General features: G+C 40.3%; 1 protein-coding gene across 7 annotated transcripts in view; it reads right to left on the bottom strand.

Annotated features, from left to right (window-relative positions):
- ARFGEF3 (ARFGEF family member 3) overlaps positions 1-22957 on the bottom strand; it is a 178956-nt gene that overhangs the window by 130621 nt on the left and 25378 nt on the right. For all 7 annotated transcript variants that reach the window (XM_073893993.1, XM_073893994.1, XM_025865994.2 and 4 more), the window contains exon 3: positions 1932-2013. In XM_073893993.1, the coding sequence (XP_073750094.1) occupies positions 1932-2013 (82 nt within the window). The remainder of the gene's footprint in view (positions 1-1931; positions 2014-22957) is intronic.

Below are 22957 nucleotides of genomic sequence, written 5' to 3'. Positions count from 1 at the left end.
TAAGATGGCAGAAGGGAAAGACAAAAAGAAATGGGGTCTTTGGTGGCACCATTGAGCTGTCACACCAAACCTAGAACTGCCTGCCTCTAGAATTCTAGTTATGTGAGATAATTAAATGTGTTCATTGCCTAAAACCAAAAGCCAAAAAACAGCAATGCATAACTTTAATTATATTCTCAGATCAAATGAGCTTAGTTGTAAGTCACAGTACATTCTATGCTGACTCACCCTGAAATCCCTAATTCTCATTCACAAGGGCTGCAATTAAGCTATTCTTCCCATCCTGTCCATTTTTGAGAGCTTCGTGTAAGATTTTATATCTATCCCTGTTAAATCTCTCCTCGTCCCCTTCAGCGTAGAGTTGCAGCCATGAAGAACTTTTGGAATTCTGAACTCTCTACAAAGAGAGTGTAAGGACTTCCTCTCTTAGTGGAATGTCACTGCAGATCCAGAAAAGAAGTATTTCAAACCTTCTTAGGACTCCCTGACATTTTGTCCACATCCTCTCAAAAGAGATTTTTTTTTCACCATCATGCAGTGCATGCCGGGCACCCTAGAGTTAAGTGTGTATACAAACTTGCTTTTACTTGAAGTGATAAGGACTGGAAAGCCCTATAATAATGCGAAAGTTCAGAGGAAATAACAGGGTGGCAAGAGGAAGACTCATGGTCCACCAAGTCACTGGAGTTAACACGATAAAGCAAGCCATTGAAAACATGGTTCTGTAAGCTTAGAGTGTTTGGGAGTTAAAAAAGTAAATGGGGGGCGCCTGGGTGGCTCAGTCAGTTAAACGGCTGACTCTTGATTTCGGCTCAGGTCATGATCTCAGGGTCCTGGGATTAAGTCCCGCATTGGGCTCCATGCTCAGCGGGGAGTCTGCTCAAGATTCTCTTTCTCCCTCTCCCCTCCCCCTTCCCCCACTCTTGCACACTCTCTCTCCCTCTCTAAAATAAATAAATCTTAAAAAAAATAAATGGGAAATCTGTACAATACTAGAGAAAAGGGAACATACATAGCAGGTCAAAAAAACTCCCATTCACAGTCACAATCAGCCCAATCACCTTGGAGAAAGCCAAGAGTTTTTAACAACACTGACAATGTTTAAAAAGGTCTAATGTTAAAGCATATTAAAATGTACATTATCTAATTTCAATACACTGGAGAAAGAAGAGCCATAGTCTTCTCACTCTTTCATATGTATGAGAAAGACACTTAAAGGATGAAATAGTACACGCTAATGTGAAAAGACATCTGACAAATGCCACCAATCCACGGCCACCCTGAATAAACCCCACAGGCTTGTCACTTAGAAACTAAGCCACTTAAAAGTCACTATATTATACAGTCATCACCTTTGCACTGTTGGAATTAGACCTATTCTATATGGTGTAAAATACAAATGAACAAATGCTCAGAGAAGAAAGTGTTCAAGCAGTCTCGCTTCTCTCATTAGGCCGATTTTTTTTTCCTCCCATCCTTGCTCTGGAAACAAAACACATAAATTCATTCACCCGCCTAGCTGTAAAATAGAAAATAAGACAAAATCTTTCCAGTTTACTATTAATTCTCCTACACAGAACCAAAGATGTTGGATGTATACAAGATTTTGATTGGTACAGAACTTGAGGTGTCTCTCTTGGGATCCTTTGCCCTCCTAAAGTTGGACATTCCTCCAAATACTTAATTTCTGTGTGAGCTTAGCTGGAAATCAGTGTCAGATGACAAACGCTCAACAAGCTAATGCTATGCCCAGAGAAATGCTGGTAAATACAAGAAAATTCTGTTATCCTCTATGGTTATCATCTAGTTCAACCAAATTGCGGTCCGGGTCTTTAAACAGCTAGTATTTAAAAATGTTAACCATTTGCTCTTTCAATGCCAAAGTAGCCCATCAATTTCTGTCACCTGGTTGCGCCCAGTGAGAGCCATACCTGTATTCCTGCCAAGGCATGTTGGGCCAGTTTCACATTCCTGGATTCCAAAGCCAACTGGAGAGGAAGCAAGCATTTCTCCCTGGCAAACACATAAATAAGGACAACATATGAGCTCAGCAAAGCTGACAGTCAAGTGATAACAAGCCTTATGCACACCCACTCCCAAATGCTGTGACACACATACATAAAAACTATAGCCAGTAATAAAAATGCACATGGACTTGAAAAAAAACACAGCAAAAAAATCTGTGCTGAAATGACAGCATATCAGCACCTGCCTTGGCCACAGGAAGAGCCAACATCAACCAATTGTGTTGATGCACAAATTATTACATGGTGGGACTCTCAGCAGTCCATGCACGCACGTGCCTTGCTCTTTCCTAAATACAATTGTTGTACCCAGTACATCTGGGGTGAGCTACTCTAGAAAGCACCATTTATATAGATTTCAATGCCTTGTTCATACCTCTCTCTCACCTACAAAGGGAATGCATCACTACCACTACTCTACCTCATCAATATAAATCGAAATTCTATTAACTTGTCAATTTCTCTCCAATTCAAAATGTTCAACAATCATTTATAATTTTTAAATTCTTTTTTTATTCCCCATCAGGTAGAGCTGAGTTTTGTGATGGGTTCCTAATAAACATGTTTCCAAGACAGAAATATAAATATCAGCAGCTTTCACCAATGAGAAGTACGTGGTACCATGGGAGAGGTGAAAAAGAAATATGTGGGGAGGTACCTGGATATTGTAAAGCTTAAAAAAATAACTGGGCACTAAAATATGTTAGGAATAAACCAAAAGAGCTATAAAAAATCGTCTTTCTGTTAGAACATTCACTCTAAATAATTAAACAATATCCAAGAATTTTAATCAACCTATTATTTCCCCATGGAACTACACTGGCACAACAAATGGAATGTTACTTAATTTTACCAGGTTCCCGCCCCCCCCATTTAAACCACAGCAACCTCATTTTTATCTGTTTTATATTTTCAGCATAAACTGAAAGCTACAGGGTGAGACTACAGGACTTCGTCTTTGGAGAAATAAGGGTCACTGTTGTAGAACACAATGAAACAGAAAGTTAATTATAGCTCTGAGTCCTTCCTGTCCACCCTGTAGCTCTGCTGCTTTTCTTCGGATCCTCCACAGCAGCTCCATGATAGATGAAGCAAGAGTCACAGGCCCTCTCTCAAGCTGGCCACAAAGAACAAAGGCAGACTCCATCAGAGAGAACATTAGCCTTCCCAGTCCTTCTCACCTCTCCCCTCACCAACCCAATGCTACAGTGGCCATTTTTACATGACAATCGATTAACACTGCAGCCATTTTTCATTAGACACATCCTGTGACAGATGGATAAATTACCCAACTGTGTTCCTTCCAGCTGGGGGGGGGCTGAAATTTTGTCACCATACTGTTACTGGCAGCTTAACTTCCATTACAAGGCAAACACGGCTATGCAGTCCATTAAAGCAGGAGTTGCTGATTGTTGCCAAGTTGTTTTTTTTTTTTTCTTTTGTTTTAATCAGAACCAGTATATAAGCCAGAAAAATTAACTGGAAGGGTGAATGTTGAGCAGTAGAAATAACAGGCAGATGGAGTATTAACAGAAGAACCATAGAATCTCATCTGTAAACCCTTGAAACCATCAAATTTCCATCAGGATTCATTCATTGGGAAAGAACTTTCAGCTCACATTTGAGGTCAGATCTGCCAATGAAGGCACAGTACCAATGAGCAAGTATGGAGGTCCAAAACCCTCACGGTCTTACAGCCTGGAGGAAGGAAAGTCTCTGCTAAATGGCCCTGTGCTGAAAATGCACAGGGAGCACACATTACCCACCAAGGGCACCAAACAAGAGTGGAGGCCACATTCAGCAGCCACAAGGATACTCTGGAAATGCTGAACCTCCCGACCCTTGGGAAGCAGTATTATGTTTGCATATAAACAACTGCAGACTCATATCGCCCTGCTGTCTTCAGAAATAGTCCTTGAAATCCTCATTCTATTTTCTCATCTACTTCCACATTCACACAATTTGTACTGCAGACCTCAGCCAGGTTGGGCACAAATGCCAGGGCCACCAGGTTGCACCAGGATTCTAGGGGACATCACTGAATGGCCTGCTCCCTGTGCTAGTCATGGTCACGGACAGGACTGAAACATGTAAGTGGTTCAGCTAAATGTGGGCTGAATAGAAAGGTATCAGTGTTTAGTGGAAAGAACATGGGCTATGGAACCACATAGACCTGGATTCAAACCCTTACTATAAATTGTATGATGATCTCAGTCAAGATACTTAACTTTGTTGGGTCTTACTTCCCAATCCATAAAAAGGGCTTCTGATGACCAATCCTGCAGGGTTGCAGGAAGGAGTACAGATAATATATCAAGGGTTGCCAAACTTTTTCCATAGAGAGGCAGGTAATAAATATTTTAGGTTTTCTGTCCACATTGTCTCTGTCCTAAGTACTCAACTCTGCCATAGCGCAAGAGCAGTTATAGACAATACATAAATCAATAAGCATGGCTATGTCCCAATAAAACTGTATTTACAAAAACAGGCAATAAGCCAGATTTGGCCTACAGGCTATAGTATGCCCAGTCCTGATACAGACAAAGGCAGCACAGATCATGATTTGCTGCACAGGATAATAAGATCTAATCTTGTCAGAATATGTAGAAAGATTTTGGACAGGACATGGAGCTAACTGTCCTGGGAGGGTTTTGACAAAACCAGGCTCTCTCCTAGAGGGAGACCTTACAGAACCAAGATCTCTCTTAGAAAAATAAGTGTTTTCAGAAAGCTGACAGAGATTTCATCTAGATTTCATCTAAGCCAAGCACTCCATCCATCCAACCATCTATTCAACCAACACTTGAGCACCAGCAAGACACCGTCACGGATGCTCAGAAAAATCTGGCCAAAAACACAACTGAACAGATACTTGCTTTCATTTCATTCAAGGAAAGAAAGAAAAAAATAAAATTAGCACTTATTTCTCTGTTTAGTGTACCTGTCACTTCAACCTTAAAATAGGCATTTTTACCCTGTTTTACATTTGAGAAACTGGAGGTTCAGAGAGGTTCTGTAGCCCGCCCAAGGCTACATAGCTAAAATCTGCTGAAGACAATCCAAGTGGAAATCCATCTGACCCCCAAGACCAAGTTCCTTCCAACACCCTTTGGTCTCAAAAGATCAAAGCAAAATTAGGATAGATCTATTTCTTAAGCTTTTCTGGATCACGAACATAAAATACCTGGCATACGACCCTCTTCCTAGGGAAGTACAGAAATCATTTCAGGGGACTCATGACTCCCCAAATGCCAACTTCATATGGATCCCAAGTTAAAAGCCCCTGACCTCAAGGGAAAGGACCTTGCCCAACATGGTGGAAATTTTGATGGGTCAGAGAAGAGGGACATGTTCCCTGACTGGGCTTAAGTTCCAGAAGGATAGGCTCTGAAGTGATGTTACGCTGAGCCCTGGGGCAGAGAGGGAGCTGTCTCTCTCTCTCTCTCTCTCTCTCTCTCTCTCTGTGTGTGTGTGTGTGTTTGTGTGTGTGTGTGAGATGACTCTTCAGGATCCAAGGTCTCTGCTCCCCTCAGACCTAGCGGTGCCCTAGATTAGCATCACAAGCCTCAGCTCCTGACTTCAACAGGAAATGAACACATGGGAAATGAAAGAAGCTCATAGGCACAACTGATTTCATTGCTTGCTCTGTGGTATCATAAAAACTCTGCTGCCTTACTTTTTTTCCTTTTTAAGAGATTTTAATAAAAGAGAATAACAGGCCTGTTAATTGGGTCTCAGGATGACATTTATAATGAAGTTGCAAGGTGGCACACACCAGTCCCCTTTGCACATAACATATTAGAATAAATCATCTTTTGATCTTTCTAGATGCTGCCTCATTGGGAAAAGGGCATACCAGATATCAATATTCAGTTACATTAAGTGATTATTTTTTATGCACAGGCACATATGTGCAAGTTCCCTCTTGCCTAATTAAATAAGGGCAGTGGCCTCAGGTTTCATGTCCTGACATGCGATTATTTCTTAAAGAAGAAGAATCGGCAGTGTTGCATATGCATGAGGAGGACATCATCCCGTGACACTGTGTCTGGTTGTGTCAAGGAGACTAAACCTATTTCCTTTACTGTGTTGCAAGACCAACTTTACTGGGCTAGAAGATAGCAATGAACACAGGGAAATGAAAATAGGTGAATGGGGGAAAGTTAGGATTTACCAAAAACTAGCTTTCAATACCAACTTCAATATGAACTTCAAGTAAAACCAAATCAATTCCTGAATGTTGGGCTGATTACTCTTTGATGAACCACATGGGAAAGCACACAGAGACACTCTAGATCTGTAAGGTCTGCCGACACTCTCCAATTCTAGGATTCTAGGATCTGAGCCATTTATTCAATAATGGTCTGAAATGCTTCATATAATAACCATGGCTCTGGTTGAAAATCAGAGGCACCTATGTGCAAACGTACATGATCACACATTCATCTTTCCTATTTTATTTAATTACAACTTTTGAAAGTAGAGATTGAATTGTCAACAAGACAAAGAAATATTAGATTACTTGCCCAAGGTCTCATGTTTGTAAATGAAACAGCTGTGATTTAAACTTGGACCATATGGGTCTTCAAAACCCGTAGCCTAGGCCTCCACCATGTCTTCACCAGCAGACAGCTCCCCACCAACTGTGGCAGACACATGGCTTTAAAAAACAGCAGTTCAAATGTCTCCCAGGTTAAAAGACTAGGGACAGGCATCAAACAAGTAATGTAAACTATCTTATTTTGAGTGTCCACTGATGAAGCAATGCATTATATTGACAGAGGGTATGTAGTTATGAAAAGGTATAGACAGTTTGGATGAATGGGAAAATGTGGCTTTAAAACCCAGTTGCTGAGTTTAAGCTACAGCCATCTACTTTTCCTAGTAGCCACAGACCTTCCTAATTTGAGTTCAGGAGGTTTTTCACCGCTTGCCCTCCCCCCTTGTGTGACACTTGGGACTTTATTATTCGTGTTTATGAAGACTGAGGCTGTAAACAGTTTGTATCAACACTGATGAATTTTCATTGACTAAGCTTCGCCAGAGCCAATTCTATTGAACCAACTGGAATTGAATTGGTTCCTTAATTGACTTTCCCTGTGGTGTTAAAAAGGTTTCCATTGTGTTATGATTTTTATTTCTACTTTCATAAAATTATTTTTATCAGTATCAGTCCTTTTATATTTCATAATAAAGATTAGATTCACCTTCCAGGAACTTTTTTAGGCTCTACGAATGCAACTATGAACAACATAAAATTCCTTCTCTCCTGCAGGCTTTCAAGATTTCCTAGCAAGCCTACTGCAATTGTTAAGTTGAGCACATGAAATTGCCACTTTTGCAGGTTGGAAAGGGTTGAATATCAGTGATTTTATATGATTTAATCTATTTTTAAAATCCCAAATAAGATGGTTATGTTTATATTTTCTCTCAAAATATATATTTTCACTATCATTTTATAAAAGATTTACATGTACCTAAAAACATTCAAATAGTACAGAGGGATAGATAGCAATGAAAGTCAATTAGGGTACTCTCTGACAGAGTGAGCTGAATGTTGACGATGGGTGTTTTCAGACCGTGGCATGGCAGAATCTTTTGTTTTTTATACTTTCTATTTGTATCAATTTTTATAAAATAACTCTAGAATATACTTGCATAGTCTGAACAAAATATTTTTTAAAGCCATAAAGCCATTGGCTCCTTATCAAAATAACCATCATTTTGTTTCCTTCTGTTCAGCCCAAAAAGGTGAGTGCCTTTGCTTGTATACAGGCAAAATATTAAACATGGAACTAATTTCCTCCCATTTCTTCCTGGTACTCACTTTGACAGTCCATGTATTCTTATTTTATTTTTTTGAGACAGAGAGCACACACACACACACACACACACACATACAGGGGTGGCTGGCAGTGGGCGGGGTGGGGGGGAGAGGAGGGAGGTTGGCAGAGGGAGAGGGAGAGAGAGAATCTTCAGCAGGCTCCATGCCCAGCATGGAGCCCAACGCAGGGCTTGATCTCATGACCCTGAGATCATGACCTGAGCCAAATTCAAGAGTTGGACGTTTAACTGACTAAGCCACCCGGGTGCCCCATTATGGTCCGTGTATTCTTTACGGCAATGATACCTGCTGTCTTCTTGTCCATAAGGAAAGCCTCCGTTTACATGATGGGCCACACTATGCTAATTGATTTGTTTTTGCAGTGAAAGGACAGCTACAGGCAATTAAGTAGGCTTAACAATCATCTGAAAACTTGTAAATACTATCTGGATTTTTTTTAATTTAACTTTTTTTAAATTTTTTTATTATGTTCAGTTAGGCAACACAGAGTACATCATTAGTTTTTGATGCAGTGTTCAATGATCCATTAGCTGCGTATAACACCCTGTGCTCATCACAGCACGTGCTCTCCTCAATACCCATCACCCAGCTACCCCATCCCCCCACCCCCCTCCCTTCTGTAATCCTCAATTTGGAGTCCAGAGTCTCTCATGGTTCGTCTCCCTCTCTGATTTCTTCCCCTTCAGTTTTCCCTCCCTTCCCCTGTGGTCCTCCTCGCTATTCCTTACGTTCCACATAGGAGTGAGACCATATGATAATTGTCTTTCTCTGCTTGACTTATTTCACTTAGCATAATCCCCTCCGGTTCCATCCATGTCGATGCAAATGGTTAGGTATTCATCTTCTCTGAGGGCTGAGTAATATTCCATTCCTGCTATGAATATTGGGGTGCATGTGCCCCTTCTTTTCACTACATCTGTATCTTTGGGGTAAATACCTAGTAGGGCAATTGCTGGGTTCTATTCCATTTACAATAGCACCAAAAACTGTAAGATACCTAGGAATAAACCTAACCAAAGAGGTAAAGGATCTATACTCTACAAACTACAGAACACTTATGAAAGAAATTGAGGAAGACACAAAGAGATGGAAAAACGTTCCAAGCTCATGGATCGGAAGAATAAACATTGTTAAAACGTCTATGCTGCCCAGAGCAATCTACACTTTCCATGCCTTCCCTATCAAAATACCATTGGCATTTTTCACAGAGCTGGAACAAACAATCCTAAAATTTGTATGGAACCAGAAAAGACCCCAAATTGCCAGGGGAATGTTGAAAAAGAAAACCAAAGCTGGGGGCATCACGATGCCTGACTTTAAGCTATATTACTATCTGGATTTTACCTTTGCTATCTGATAGGTCTAATGGCTCCTACTCTATAGTAGATGGGTATATGTATGGAGGTAGGTTAAATTTGTTCAAACTCTAGAATTTACCTTGAAAATCATATTTTTCTAAGAGACAAGTTTATTTTCTTCACATTTTTTTTTTAATAAAAGAAGGCAATTCAACTCTGGAAAACAGTATGGAGATTCCTCAAAAAGTTGAAAATAGAGCTACCCTATGACCCAGCAATTGCACTACTGGGTATTTACCCTGAAGATACAAATGTAGTGATCTGAAGGGGTACATGCACCCCAATGTTTATAGGAGCAATGTCCACAATAGCCAAACTATGGAAAGAGCCAAGATGTCCATCAACAGATGAATGGATAAAGAAGATGTGGTACATATATACAATGGAATATTATGCAGCCATCAAAAAACCCCCAAATCTTGCCATTTGCAACAATGTGGATGGAACTAGAGAGTATTATGTTAAGTGAAATAAGTCAATCAGAGAAAGACATGTATCATATGAACTCACTGATATGAGGAATTCTTTTTTTTTAATTTTTTATTGTTATATTAATCACTGTACATTACATCATTAGTTTTTGATGTAGTGTTCCATGATTCATTGTTTGTGCATGATACCCAGTGCTCCACGCAGAACGTGCCCTTTAATACCCATCACCAGGCTAACCCATCCCCACCCCCCTCCCCTCTAGAACCCTCAGTTTGTTTTTCAGAGTCCATCGTCTCTCATGGTTCGTCTCCCCCTCCAACTCACTCCCCTTCATTCTTCCCCTCCTGCTATCTTCTTCTTCTTTTTTTTTTCTTGACATATATTGCATTATTTGTTTCAGAAGTACAGATCTGTGATTCAACAGTCTTGCACAATTCACAGCGCTCACCATAGCACATACCCTACCCAATGTCTATCACCCAGCCACCCCATCCCGCCCACCCCCAACCACTCCAGCAACCCTCAGTTTGTTTCCTGAGATTAAGAATTCCTCCTATCAGTGAGGTCATATGATACATGTCTTTCTGTGATTGACTTATTTCACTCAGCATAACACCCACCAGTTCCATCCACGTCATTGCAAATGGCAAGATCTCATTCCTTTTGATGGCTGCATAATATTCCATTGTGTATATATATACCACATCTTCTTTATCCATTCATCTGTCGATGGACATCTTGGTTCTTTCCACAGTTTGGCTATTGTGGACACTGCTGCTATAAACATTGGGGTGCACGTACCCCTTCGGGTCCCTACATTTGTATCTTTGTGGTAAATACCCAGTAGTGCAATTGCTGGATTGTATGGTATGATATGAGGAATTCTTAATCTCAGGAAACAAATTGAGGGTTGCTAGAGTGGTGGGGGGTCGGAGGGATGGGTGGCTGGGTGATAGACATTGGGGAGGGTATGTGCTGTGGTGAGCACTGTGAATTGTGTAAGACTGATGAATCACAGACCTGTACCTCTGAAACAAATAATACATTATATGTTAAAAAAATAAATAAAATAAAAGATTAAAAATAAATAATAACACATAATGTGTATTGAATGGAGCACTGGGTGTTACATGCAATGAATCATGGAACACTACATCAACAACTAATGATGGAATATATGGTGATTAACATAACATAATAAAATAAAATTTAAAAAAAAAGTAACATAAACACAAAAAATATCTTGTTCCATTCTTGTGAGGAGACAATGGTAAACCCATTTACCTTTTTCATTTCAGTTTTCATCTAATATTCTTACAGTATTTAAAAAATAAAGAACATTAAACATCAAGAAAACAGTTCATAAAGGAGAGTGCATTTTTATTCATTCTGAAAATACCGTTTTCCAGTTTTACTGAGACTTAATGACCTATATTAGTTTTAGGTGTACAACATGATTTGATATATGTGTATACTGCAAAATGATTGCCACAATAAGTTAACATCTAACACCTCACATAGTTACATTTTTTGTCTTGTGATGAGAATTTTGAAGAGGACTCTCTTAGCGACTTTCAAATATACAACAGTGTTGTTAACTGTAGTCACCATGCTGTACATGACATCTCAGACCTCATTTATCTTTGGAAAAAAATTAAAGACACATCATGGCTTGATATTTTCCCTACAATCTGGGTTTATCAGTATTAATACTTCTGCCATAAGATATACATTCTGTATAATTCAGTAGAAAAACACTAAAGTTTTTTTTTTAATTTCTGAGAAAAAGAGACATGAAGTCCATGCTAATCATAAGGGAGGCTGCTCTGGAATTCATTTGTTCTATAACTATTGAGCATTTATTATGTTCAGGGCATTACAGAGGGAAAAGCAGCCATCATTCCTGTCCAAGATAGGGGCAAGTGTCCATTCACCTTCCGATCATCAAAAAGAAGGAAAATACCTGAGAACTGTTAGCATCAGGGCTATTAAGGTCAGCTGAGCCTATAAAGATGAGCGAGTCCAATGAAAAGATCAAAGCAAGTGGCCTTCTCCTTCCATCGGACACAAACGTTGTTTTGGACACAACATACTGGCTTTCTTCTTTGGCTTGAGTGTTCTGTCACTGTCAACCAGATGATGCCTGATTGATACACGGGAGAGGAGCCACGCAAGTATAGAAACGCCATTTATTAAAGCCTTCAGTGTGCCAGGCACCACTTCAAGAGCTCAGACACATGATCTACACTTTAAGCTTCATGCCAGCCCAATTACGAGGGACAAAAAGTATGGGCACTTATCGATGAAGGACAAGGGGGTAAGAGAGGAAACCTCAGTCCTGGAAAAGAGGCTGAGCAGCACCGGGAGCCGTGAGCCCAAGCTCCTCCGCAGCAGATGACCTTAACGGCTACCATTTTGTTGCTCTCAAACCCTGTTCCAAGACTGGGCTAAGCATTTTACACCCAGTAAGCCTGTGAAGGACCTTTTGGGAAAAACAAACAAAGAAACAAACAAACAGCCCAGCCTTCTTTCTTCTTGTCCATTGTCAATCCAACCTTACATTTCCTCACATTATCTCCCACATCAACAATTTACCCAATGACTTGTACATTTTTCCACTGTGAAACACTGCAAACTCTTTCTCACCTCCATCAACACGCTTAGCAATTCCTCATATAACCTTTCTTGTGGCACCACATAAAGGTTTATTCTTCAAGACTTCCATAAAAAATGATTTGTCAATAGCTATCAAGAGGTTACAAACGTGAGTATGTTTCGCCGAGGGTTTTCTACTCCATGAAACCTTTCTAAAGAAATCATTATACACGATGCAAAGACTTTTTATTGTCATTTTATTTATTTATAATGTAAATAAGGTTAAAGAAATCATGGCACATTTATAGAAGGGAATAAGAGACAATAATTAAAAGTATTCTGGAATAGTTTTCACTGACACAGGAAAGCGCTTTGAAATCTTATGCCAAAAAATTTAAAAATGAAAATGCAATGGAGAATAAATATACCATGTCACGGCCCCCCTCTTAAATAAACCATTACATACAATTACAGAATGGGTGGAGGAGAGGGAGAGGCTGGTAAGAAATTCCTCAGAACATATCCAGAATTTCTCTCTGCCTTTTGGGAATACAGATGATCTTGGTTTTATTATTATATGTTTCTACATTTAAAAAATTTTCAAGAATATATTACCTTTAGAAATAAAAGGGAAACTAGCCCAAGGAAAAACACCCTCTTATTTTCCTTCAAAGTTTTGGCCTGGAACTCTGAACGGCCATGTTTCCCGAAACAGCTTTCATCTAATCCTTCCTGACCTTCTGCTGTGCCAACTTCTCATACTCTGTCAAGTCACCACCCTTCCCTCTTTATCAAAAACTAGGCCATATTCCTGCAATAGTTTCTCTTCTCCTTTCCTCTAAGACATTCCTTTACTATCCTTCAAACACTTCCTGAATTCTTTCTTCGCCCTAAAGTCTTTTTGACTGAAAATAGGCTTGCTTATGACCCTAAAATATAATTACCTTAGTCATGTAATCTAAAATAAGTATGCTTAATTTCATTTTGCTTCTTTCTAGGGCAGGTTTTCCCCACAATTAAACTTTCAGGCTTAGCATGTAAATATACCAATAGCATGAAACCTGCCTATGGGAATGGTTCTGCCCTGTGCCATAACATGGAACCACATGCATTTTGTTACTTAATGGTTTTTTACGATGAAAGTGTTCCAGCTGGCAATCAAGAGGTAGGACTCTGCCCAGAATCTCTGTCATGAAGAGGCAAAAAGCAATACACCACCAAAACAGAAAGGATTTCTAACTCAAATATTCAAATCTTAGGGAAGAAGAAAAGGTATCTGGACAATACCACAACATAATCTTTTTTATGTGCTGACAACTTTATGCAAACAGGTAGCTACCTCTTGAAAAATCACAATTAATGGTATAAATATCTTTCAGAAAAGTCTATGTAACTAAACACAGGTAACTTAAAAAGGCAAAACTAAACTAGTCACATTGAGACAAAACTGTGATTTATGCTTTATTCAGAACTCACTGGCCTGTTAAAGTTCACAAGTAATATAGATATACACATTTTTTTTAATTATGACTTCTCATCACTTAAATGCCATGATAGTGAAATTACAGGGCTAAAAGTAAAGTAGCATTTTCTAAAGTTAAATAGAAATTGCCAGTTGTGATGTCAAAATGCCTTAAAAAACCAGGCATTAGCAGATCAGCACAACTGTCAGAACTAAAATTTGTATTCCTCAATTGTTAATAACGCACTTGTGAAAAGTACATAAGATTCTTAGTAATAAAAGGGTCTTTCTTAAAAAAAAAATAAATATCTAGCCTACTATATATGTCCAGACTTTGTATGAAAACATAGGCCTATAATGATAAGTTCATGTCCACGTGGAAGCCACAGCCTCAGGGAAGTAACAGACACGGGACAATATAAAGACATAGGTAATAAAGCAATGCACACTTTATTAAGGTATAAATAATCAACTATGACCGTATAACAGGAATAGGAGAGATCCTGTCTAGAAAAATTCAAGTGTCTTCATGGACAAGGTGATATTCATTTGGCCTTGAAATTGGGAGTGTAGTACTGGACTTGGTAAGCCAGGGAAGAAGTGGGAAAGACATACCCAGCTGAGGTTGTAGGTACAAAGGGACGGAGTGGGTTCATTATGACCAGATAAGTCCCAGTGGGAAGACTGATGAGAAAGGAGTTTGGCACGGTAGATTCGAGGCAGCTTTTGAAGGGTCTTCGCATGTTATCCCAGAGAAACTGGCTTTAGGCCAGTTGAAAATGAGGAGCTAATGGAAGACTTTTAATCCAGGGAACAATGTGACCCCAGACATTTTCTACAAAATGGAACTCTGGCTACAATGTAGGGAATGGATAGACAATCATGGAATAAAATTCTGGAGTCCAACTAATCTGCATCAAATTCAGACTCTGCCAATTACAATCTGTACACTAAGTATTTAACCTCTGCAACTCTCACCTTATATATGGATCTAATATTACCTACCTGGAGAAGTATGAAAATTATTCGATAAAAAGCTACATTAGAAAAGTTCTTGATTTCCCATTCTAACATTTACAGCACTCCTGAAGATTCCTGGCCCAACCCCCTTCTCTTCCTACCTCTGGCTCAGTCCTACCCCACCAGGGTCTCATGGCATGGGTCTCAGACTACAAGCTATGCAAATAGCTGCTGTTTAGTCAGCCCTTGGGCCTAGATATGTAGACATCTAAGGCACCATCTATCTGCTTTCTGAAAGATAAAGCCAGGAAAGAGGTCCACGTGCAGTTTTTGGAAGGAGGCTCAGCGTAGTCTAAGTAGGGAATTCTGAGGTCTCAAGTGCCCAGAGCAAGAGCTGAGGGGATGGGGTGGGCTCTGTGTGGGAATATTCCCTCTGCGTTGGCGAGGGCAAGAATGGGGCCTCTACAACATGAGCCCAGAGAAGGGTACCACTTCTCCCAGGACTTAGGGTGGTATGATAGGGTTTAGCATGTTGCACATACTCAACAAATTATTATTTTCATGGTACTTTTTCTCACTGTCACCCTGTCTTGTTACTATAGTTTTGTTGTTGTCATCATTATTTACCGGAGGCAGCAAAGCCTGGAGGAAGGGACTACACTGTTATAAGGGCCCAGTGCTAAAAATACAATGCAGTTAGGCCATATTCAGGAAGGGAAAGGAAGAAATGGAACCTAGAGATAGCACAGAAGTGGAGTAGAGAGGACCTACTGAAAGAACAGTTTTGAGGATGGAAATGGGAAGGATAATAACTGTATTTTTATATATTTTGAGTTTCAGTTTCCTTTGGGCATCTAAGTGTTGGTAAGTAGAAAACTCGATGTACTGGTTTGGAGCTCAGGAGTTAGAAGCTAGCCATCTTCAAGTGGTAGCTGAAGTCTTGGAAGTGCTTGAAACTTCTAAGGCAAAGTACAAGAAGAAGGACAGCAGAAGGACAGAGCTCAGAAAAATCCCTCCAGCCAGTGAATGAGGAGAAGAAAGGATGCTAGCAAAGAAGTCACAGAAGCTGTGATGCATAGAAAGATGGCAGAAGGAAAGCTGTCTTTCAGAGACATGTCCATTCAGTACTAGTACCTACCAGTCACTGAGTGCCCGCTCTGCACCAGGCATAAGGACTGGTCATACATACATGATCTCATTTAATTGAGTACTTACAAAACTGATTATTTCCTCGTGATCAATGAGCTAACAGACTCAGAGATGGTAAGTACTTTGTCCTATGTCACCCAGCTACTATACAACATTAGGTCCCATTAGAAGCTTAACCCTACTGTTAAAACAGGAAAAACAAGGAACACTTGGGTCATGGCTCTAGAGGAGGAGATGTGGAAAGAAGAAGTGGTAAGCCCATCCATCAGAGGAGGCTATGAGCTGGGAACTTCCCCATTATGTCAGAACTCATTTAATCCTTGTGAGAACTTTGGATGGTGGGCATTATTGAGTTCATTTTTCAGTTCAAGTCATGGAGGCTCCCAAAGTCATGTACCCATTCACAGAACTGGTAAATGGATGAGTCCAGATTCAAATGTAAGGATTACGTGACACAAAAGTCTTCTCTCTTTCCTAGCAGCGTACTACCTCTCCATCATGAGGAAGCAAAAGCTAAAAGCAGAGGAGAAAGGCATCTACAATATGGAGACAAGCACAGGCATCCCTGCAAATTAACCAAAGTAATAAAAATTTTTTATTTTCCAGCTGACCTATGTTCTCCCCCCAAACAACCCAGCACATGGAAAGCCAGTGCAATAATCCCCACTTTTCTCAGGACAGGTACATCTGAGAACTGGTTCCATCTGAGTGGCACACTCAGATATAAAATGTATAGGCCTATAGGTCACAGAAAATAGAAAAATCTGTATCCTCTATTCCTTTGACTTTTTATCTACAGCAATAAAATTTTCAGCATTAAACTGTCAACTTTAGTCCAAGATGTAAAAGCTAAGCATCTGGCTAGTTTGAATACAGGCAAAGGCCAAGAACAATACATTAAAGCTTAATCTCCGGTGTCAAGACAGACTGTACCATTCAAGTCTAACAATCGTTCATCAAAGGCACGCTCAGTGCTTTTAAACCTCATGTCCTCTCTATTTACACATCCATCCATCTTTACAAACGCTACCCTCCTCCATGCTTCTGCTCGACCCTACTCGCATTTCTAGAGCCCCTCCTGGCAGGGTTAGGGCCTCCCCCACCCTACAGGATATTGTAGCTGGTGACACAGGTGGTTAGGGATATTGTTACATAACTGTGGGGGGGAACGTATTCACCTTTCTTGGCTCACAATCAACTGGTAATGAAGGTGGTGAAAGCTACTAAGCAAGTGAACTGCCTTACTAATATTACAATGGCATACTAAATTTTAAAACCGAGACTATACCTTCAAAGAAGAGGAGCTCTCCAGCATTTTACGCCAATTTTTGATCAATTGTTAGAACAATGAGGGAAATATTAAAATGATTTTTCCTACGGTACATCAATTGGATGGAATTTTAATAGCCTTCAAAATGTTTTTAAAGAACTCCTAGTGGCACTTGAAAATTGTGTTCAATACTAAGTGAAAGTAGCAAGTTGCAAAACATTACATACCTTGTGACCTAATTGTCATGACATACATTCAAAAGAAAATAAACCAATGTTAAGATTTATTATCTCTAGATGATCTGGCTTTTGCATCCAACTGTCAAGGGTGGGAGTCCAGACTACAAGTTATTACTGGGTAACCCTAGGCAAGTCCTAGCTGTTGCATGCCTCAGTGTCCTCATCTATAAACTATGGATGTAATGAAACCTATGAATAGTTCAAGTACCATGGCACTGTATGTCAAGAATTACATTTTCTAGGCTTTTGAATTTTCTACAGTATGAACATACTTCACAACCTAAAAACATTCATTTTTCCCCCCACAAGTGTGTCATTTGTGTATTCTCTTACTTTCTAGATAATTTAAAACATGTCTATTTCATACTGTAGGACACAAAGGATTCCTTTAAACACCCTCTCTTATGCCACTCACAAAAATTAACTCAAAATGGATTAAAGACTTAAATGTAAGACCTGAAACCACAAAACTCCTAGAATAAAAAAAAAAGCTCCTTGACATTGGCCTTAGCAACAATTTATTGGATAACAACCAAAGGCACAGACAACAAAAGCAAAAACAAACAATTGGGGTATCAAACTAAAAAGGTTTTTCACAGCAAAGGAAACAATCAACAAAATGAAAATGCAACCTACAGAATGGGAGAAGATATTTGCAAATCATCTACCTGATAGAGGTTAATATCTAAAATATGTAAGAAATGCATATAACTCAATAGCAATAATATATTAATAATAATAAATAATCCTATTAAAAATGGGCAAAGAAATGGAAAAGACATTTTTCCAAAGAAGACATATGAATTTCCAACAGGTACATTAAAAGGTTGTTCAAAATCATTAATCATCAGGGAAATGCAAATTCAAAACTACAATGAGACATCACCCCACACCTATTAGGATGGCTATTTTCAAAAAGATAAGAGATAACAAGTGTTGGTGAGGATCTGGAGTAAAGGGAGCCCTGTGCACTGCTGGTGAGAATGTAAATTGGCACAGCCATTATGAAAAATAGTATGGAGCTTCCTCAAAAAATTAAATATGGAATTTCTATATGGCCCAACAATCCCTGGGCATATAACCAAAGGAAATGAAACCAGTATCTCAAAGAAGTATCTGTGTTCCTTTATGCGCTGCAGCATTATTCGTAATAGCCAAGGTATGGAAACGAACTAAGTGTCCATCAACAGATGAATGGATAAAGCAAATGTGCTATCTATCTACCTAGATATCCATATTTATATAGATATCTACATATATATCAGATATACCTAGATACCTGTACTTCAGATACTTAGCATAAATACACAAACACACAATGGAATAGTACTCAGCTGTAGAAAGAAGGAAATCCTGCCAATTGTGCAACATGGATGAACCTGAGGACATTCTGCTAAGTGAAATAAGCCAGAGTCAGAAAGACAAACACTGCATGATCTCACTTATACGTGGAATCTAAAAAAGTCAAACTCAAAGAATGTAGAATGGTGGTCGCCAGGGGCTAAAAGGTGGAGGAATAGGGAGATGTTGGTCAGAGGGTACAAACTTTCAATTGTAAGATGAATAAATTCTGGGGATGTAATGTACAACATGGTGACAATAGTCAGTAATATTTTATCATATACTTGAAATTTGCTAAGACAGTAGATCTTAAGTGTTCAAAAAATTGTAACTATGGAGGTGATGGATATGTCCATTAACTTGATTGTGGTCATCATTTCACAATGTATACATATCTCAAATCATCATGCTATACACCTGAAATAGATACAAATTTGTCAGTAAAGCTGGGAAAAGAAACTGAATGCCTTTTTATATTTTGAAGTTATAGCCTGTGTCCCGTTAAACACCCCACAGTTTTTTCCCCATATGCATCAGTAATTATTTTATTTTTTTTATTATGTTAATCACCATACATTACATCATTAGTTTTTGATGTAGCATTCCATGACTCATTGTTTGCGTATAACACCCAGTGCTCCATGCAGAATGTGCCCCCCTTAATACCCATCACTAGGCTAACCCATCCCCCCAGCCCCCTCCCCTCTAGAACCCTCAGTTTGTTTTTCAGAGTCCATAGTCTCTCATGGTTTGTCTCCCCCTCGGTCCCCATAGGCATTAAAAATCACGTTCGGCCATCCGCGTACAAAGATCACATCCCTTAAGCAATACATTTTGGCAATAAGCATCAGACAGAGAACAATGATGTAAAATTTTATATTCCCACAAATAGCAACTTCTCCCAACAGTCGTGTGTGTGTGTGTGTGTGTGTGTGTGTGTGTGTGTATGGTGTTTCAACCACTGAATATCCCAAAAGATTCTGCTCTGTAAGCACTCTCTAAAAACAGGCCTTGGGTGAGAGCCAAAAAGGTTCCTTATTAGCTGTCTGCTTTAAACATATTATAGATTTTATACCTCCCCTCACCCTACCCGTAGACTCAGCTGGATAAAATCCACATTAATCGGCCACTCAGCAGCCTCAGGCCTGGCACGATCTGATGTGCAGACAAGACTGTTTCTCGGGATGTATTTAATTTTAAAGGTTGGCATTGGGTCTGCATGCTAGTTACCCTTCAGTCTTGCTAAACGGCCTCAGAGCCCAGTCATCCTGAAAACGGCTGTGTTTGTAATAAGGGGCTGCTTTACTCCGCTCTGGGTGGTGTTGAATCTATTACACACCCACATGACCTTCCTAAATGAAACACGTACTGGATGAAAAACAAATATGCCCCCTATTTTTTTTTTTTTTTTTTTTTTTTATGTACTGAAGAGAAAAAGCGGCAGCGGACTGCTCTCTTGAGATGATTGAAGAGCAAGACAGCAAACGCTGCCTGACAACAATCCCAGCCCAGGGCGTGAACATGGGACATCAAGGGACTGAAGGCTTGGCCAAACCAGGAGGGCCATGGTGGCGCTCCTCCGCCTCACGGGTGTAAACACGAGTCAGCCTGGTGTTTCTGTCACCAGCCACAGCCACCAGAGATCATGGAGAGCGAATGCCACACAGCCAGTGGCTACAGGTTTGGCTCTAAATGGCCTACAGCTAAATAGAGACCTAGTTTGCAAAAGTATATATATGGGTACTCACAAAATCTGGGAAAACAAGCTGAGATCCTGCAGGCTCACAAAGATGTTCACATGGAAGAAAGGGAAATTTGTAGATAAATCTACAGAGTATTCAAGTATTTTAAACACTATAATTAAAATTCTCCTATAATTGTTATTTGTATTGGCAAAATCTCCCTACGTAGAAACCCCTGGCTAAGAAAAGGGGTCTCTCCTTCTAGAATGTAAAAAGGGACCCCCATTCATTTTCTAGCCTAATATTGATGGGAGAGGTCCCCGCTATGGAAAGCTGAGATTAACACTCTATCCCCGAAACACCTTTCCAGCTACTCAGATGCCTTGTCACTAGGGTGACTCAACACAGCGTTTGCATCACAGTGTTTGTTCTTCCCCGTGTGTCAGAAGGCACCAGGACGTTCTCAGTTCTAGCCTGGGAAGGCAAGAACAAGTGGACCAGGCTCAAAATGACCAAGAACCCCGCTGTTGAAAGACAGCGTTAAATCAACCTTGGAAAAACGTTCATACTCCAGTTTGTGGGCACTAGCTGGCTGTCCTTTCTCCCTGGAGACTCCGAGGGACCTGAGATCTCTATGCAGGCTGGGCTCCACCCAGTTGTCCCTGAAAAGTCAAAGCCATCCATGCTAGGGAGCCAGGGTAGCTGGGCCTGCCCATTGGAAAGCCCAGGGTATCTGGGCAGGAAGGCCCCCTGCTCTGGATTAAGTATAAAGCTATCGGGGAAGATCACAGTGTCAGGGAAGGCAATGGAGTCTGTTAAAAGAACATCGTTGGCCCAACTTGGAAATCGGTGATTTTGTTTTGGCTAACAAATGTCAGGGATAATCCTAAGTATATTACTTTGGTCTCTCTGGTGTGCAATTTCTGTTCACAAGACAAGCACAGAAGCTTCCTAGACTCCTTTGAAAGGATGGGAAGGATCACCTGAGTAGGGATACGAAAGAGCTTTGAAAGCAAACATTTTATGGGAAATAGGAGGGAAGCACAGCGAGAAGAACAGCAGAGTCTAAGGAAACCAGTTCTTGGTCTCTGTACGTCTCAGTCATCTTATCAGCAAGATGGGGTAGCTCTATCACCTTTTCAAGTTCTCGTAGCCTCTGCTTCTTTGAGATGTGTGGCTTGCAGGTTTAGTGGCCTTCTTCTTAGCAACTTGACTGCAACTTTGCCTTTGGCTGACAGCGTGGTCAGCCTCAAGTGGTAAATCAAGATTGGTCTAAGTTGTTCCCGACCATCCTGTTTCCTACTTTTTCTGCCTCCCTTGTGGCTCTTCACGTACTTTGGCTTTCCTGATGGAAAGGGCAGGACCGGTTCGGTTGGCACTGCCCTTCTGCCTTCCGTGTTGGGTGGGGGCGTGCTGACTACAGCTGCAAGAGGCATTTTGTGGTTCAGAAAGCCAAATATAATGGAAGGTCAGCAGTATCCTAGACATACCAGATTGCCTATTACAGGAGGAAAATAAGCCCCATCTTGTTTAAACCATAGTTAGGCTTTCCATTACTTATAGCTGAATGCATTCGTAACTTATATACTACTAAAGCCGATTTCCTTTTTTTTTTTTTAAGATTTTATTTATTTGGAAGAGAGAGAATGAGAGAGAGCACAAGCAGGGGCGGGGAAAGGGAGAAGCAGGCTCACCACTGAGCAGGGAGCCCGAGGCAGGGCTTGATTCCAGGACACCAGGATCATGACCTGAGCCGAAGGCAGACGCTTAACGAACTGATTACAGACACCCCCTAAAACCAATTTTTAGAGAAAAGCCAATATTCAAGTAATCACATGTGCCTTCTGTCCCAATACATTTCCCAAAGGTGAAAGGGGAAATCAAGGGATAGAAAGGGAAAACAGTAACATATCTAAGTGATGGGTATTCAGCAAATATCCATTGAAGACATAGATTATATGAGTTAAAAGAACAACTTTTAAGTCAAACCTGTATTTGAACCTCTACCTATCCCATACTATTAGCTGTGTGACTTCAGGCAAATGATTTGATCACTCCAGCCTCAGTTTTCTTATTCAAATATAAATTATATTTGTACTTATTGTACTTATTGTAAAATTTAGTAAGATAATGTATAAAGTCATCAGCACAATTCCTGGCATAGGTCGATGCTTCATACTTGGTCACTTTCAATATTGTGGGGAGGCACATTACACCACAGGTCCAGGAGTAAGGATGACAGAGTTTAGAGTCTAGCTGCAGGGAAGCATACGAGTAAATCAGTTATTTGTGGCAGAAGAACAAGGCTATCTTATGCACCAGCATGCCCAGGGTGTGGGAGAGGGTGCCAAAGCCCCATCTCCAGGCCCCCAGACCTTGTAAATGCCACAGATGTAAATGCCCTTATTATTGCACGGGAGTTACCAAATACTTAAATTAGAATTTCCTTACCCTTATCCTGCAGAAGAAATTAAAAGGTCAGCAAAATGGTCAAAATGCAGCCAGACAACAGGAAGGGGACTCCACCTAGAGATGTTCCAGGCTGCCACATTGGCCTGGGCTCCCTCCCCCCTGGGTCCCTGGGGGTCATGTGGATGCCT

The sequence above is a fragment of the Callorhinus ursinus genome, unplaced genomic scaffold (genome assembly GCF_003265705.2).
Source record: "Callorhinus ursinus isolate GAN/ISIS: 27379988/994484 unplaced genomic scaffold, GSC_fseal_2.0 scaffold6, whole genome shotgun sequence".
Lineage (NCBI taxonomy): Eukaryota > Metazoa > Chordata > Mammalia > Carnivora > Otariidae > Callorhinus > Callorhinus ursinus.
This window is presented reverse-complemented; position numbering and strand designations above follow the sequence as displayed.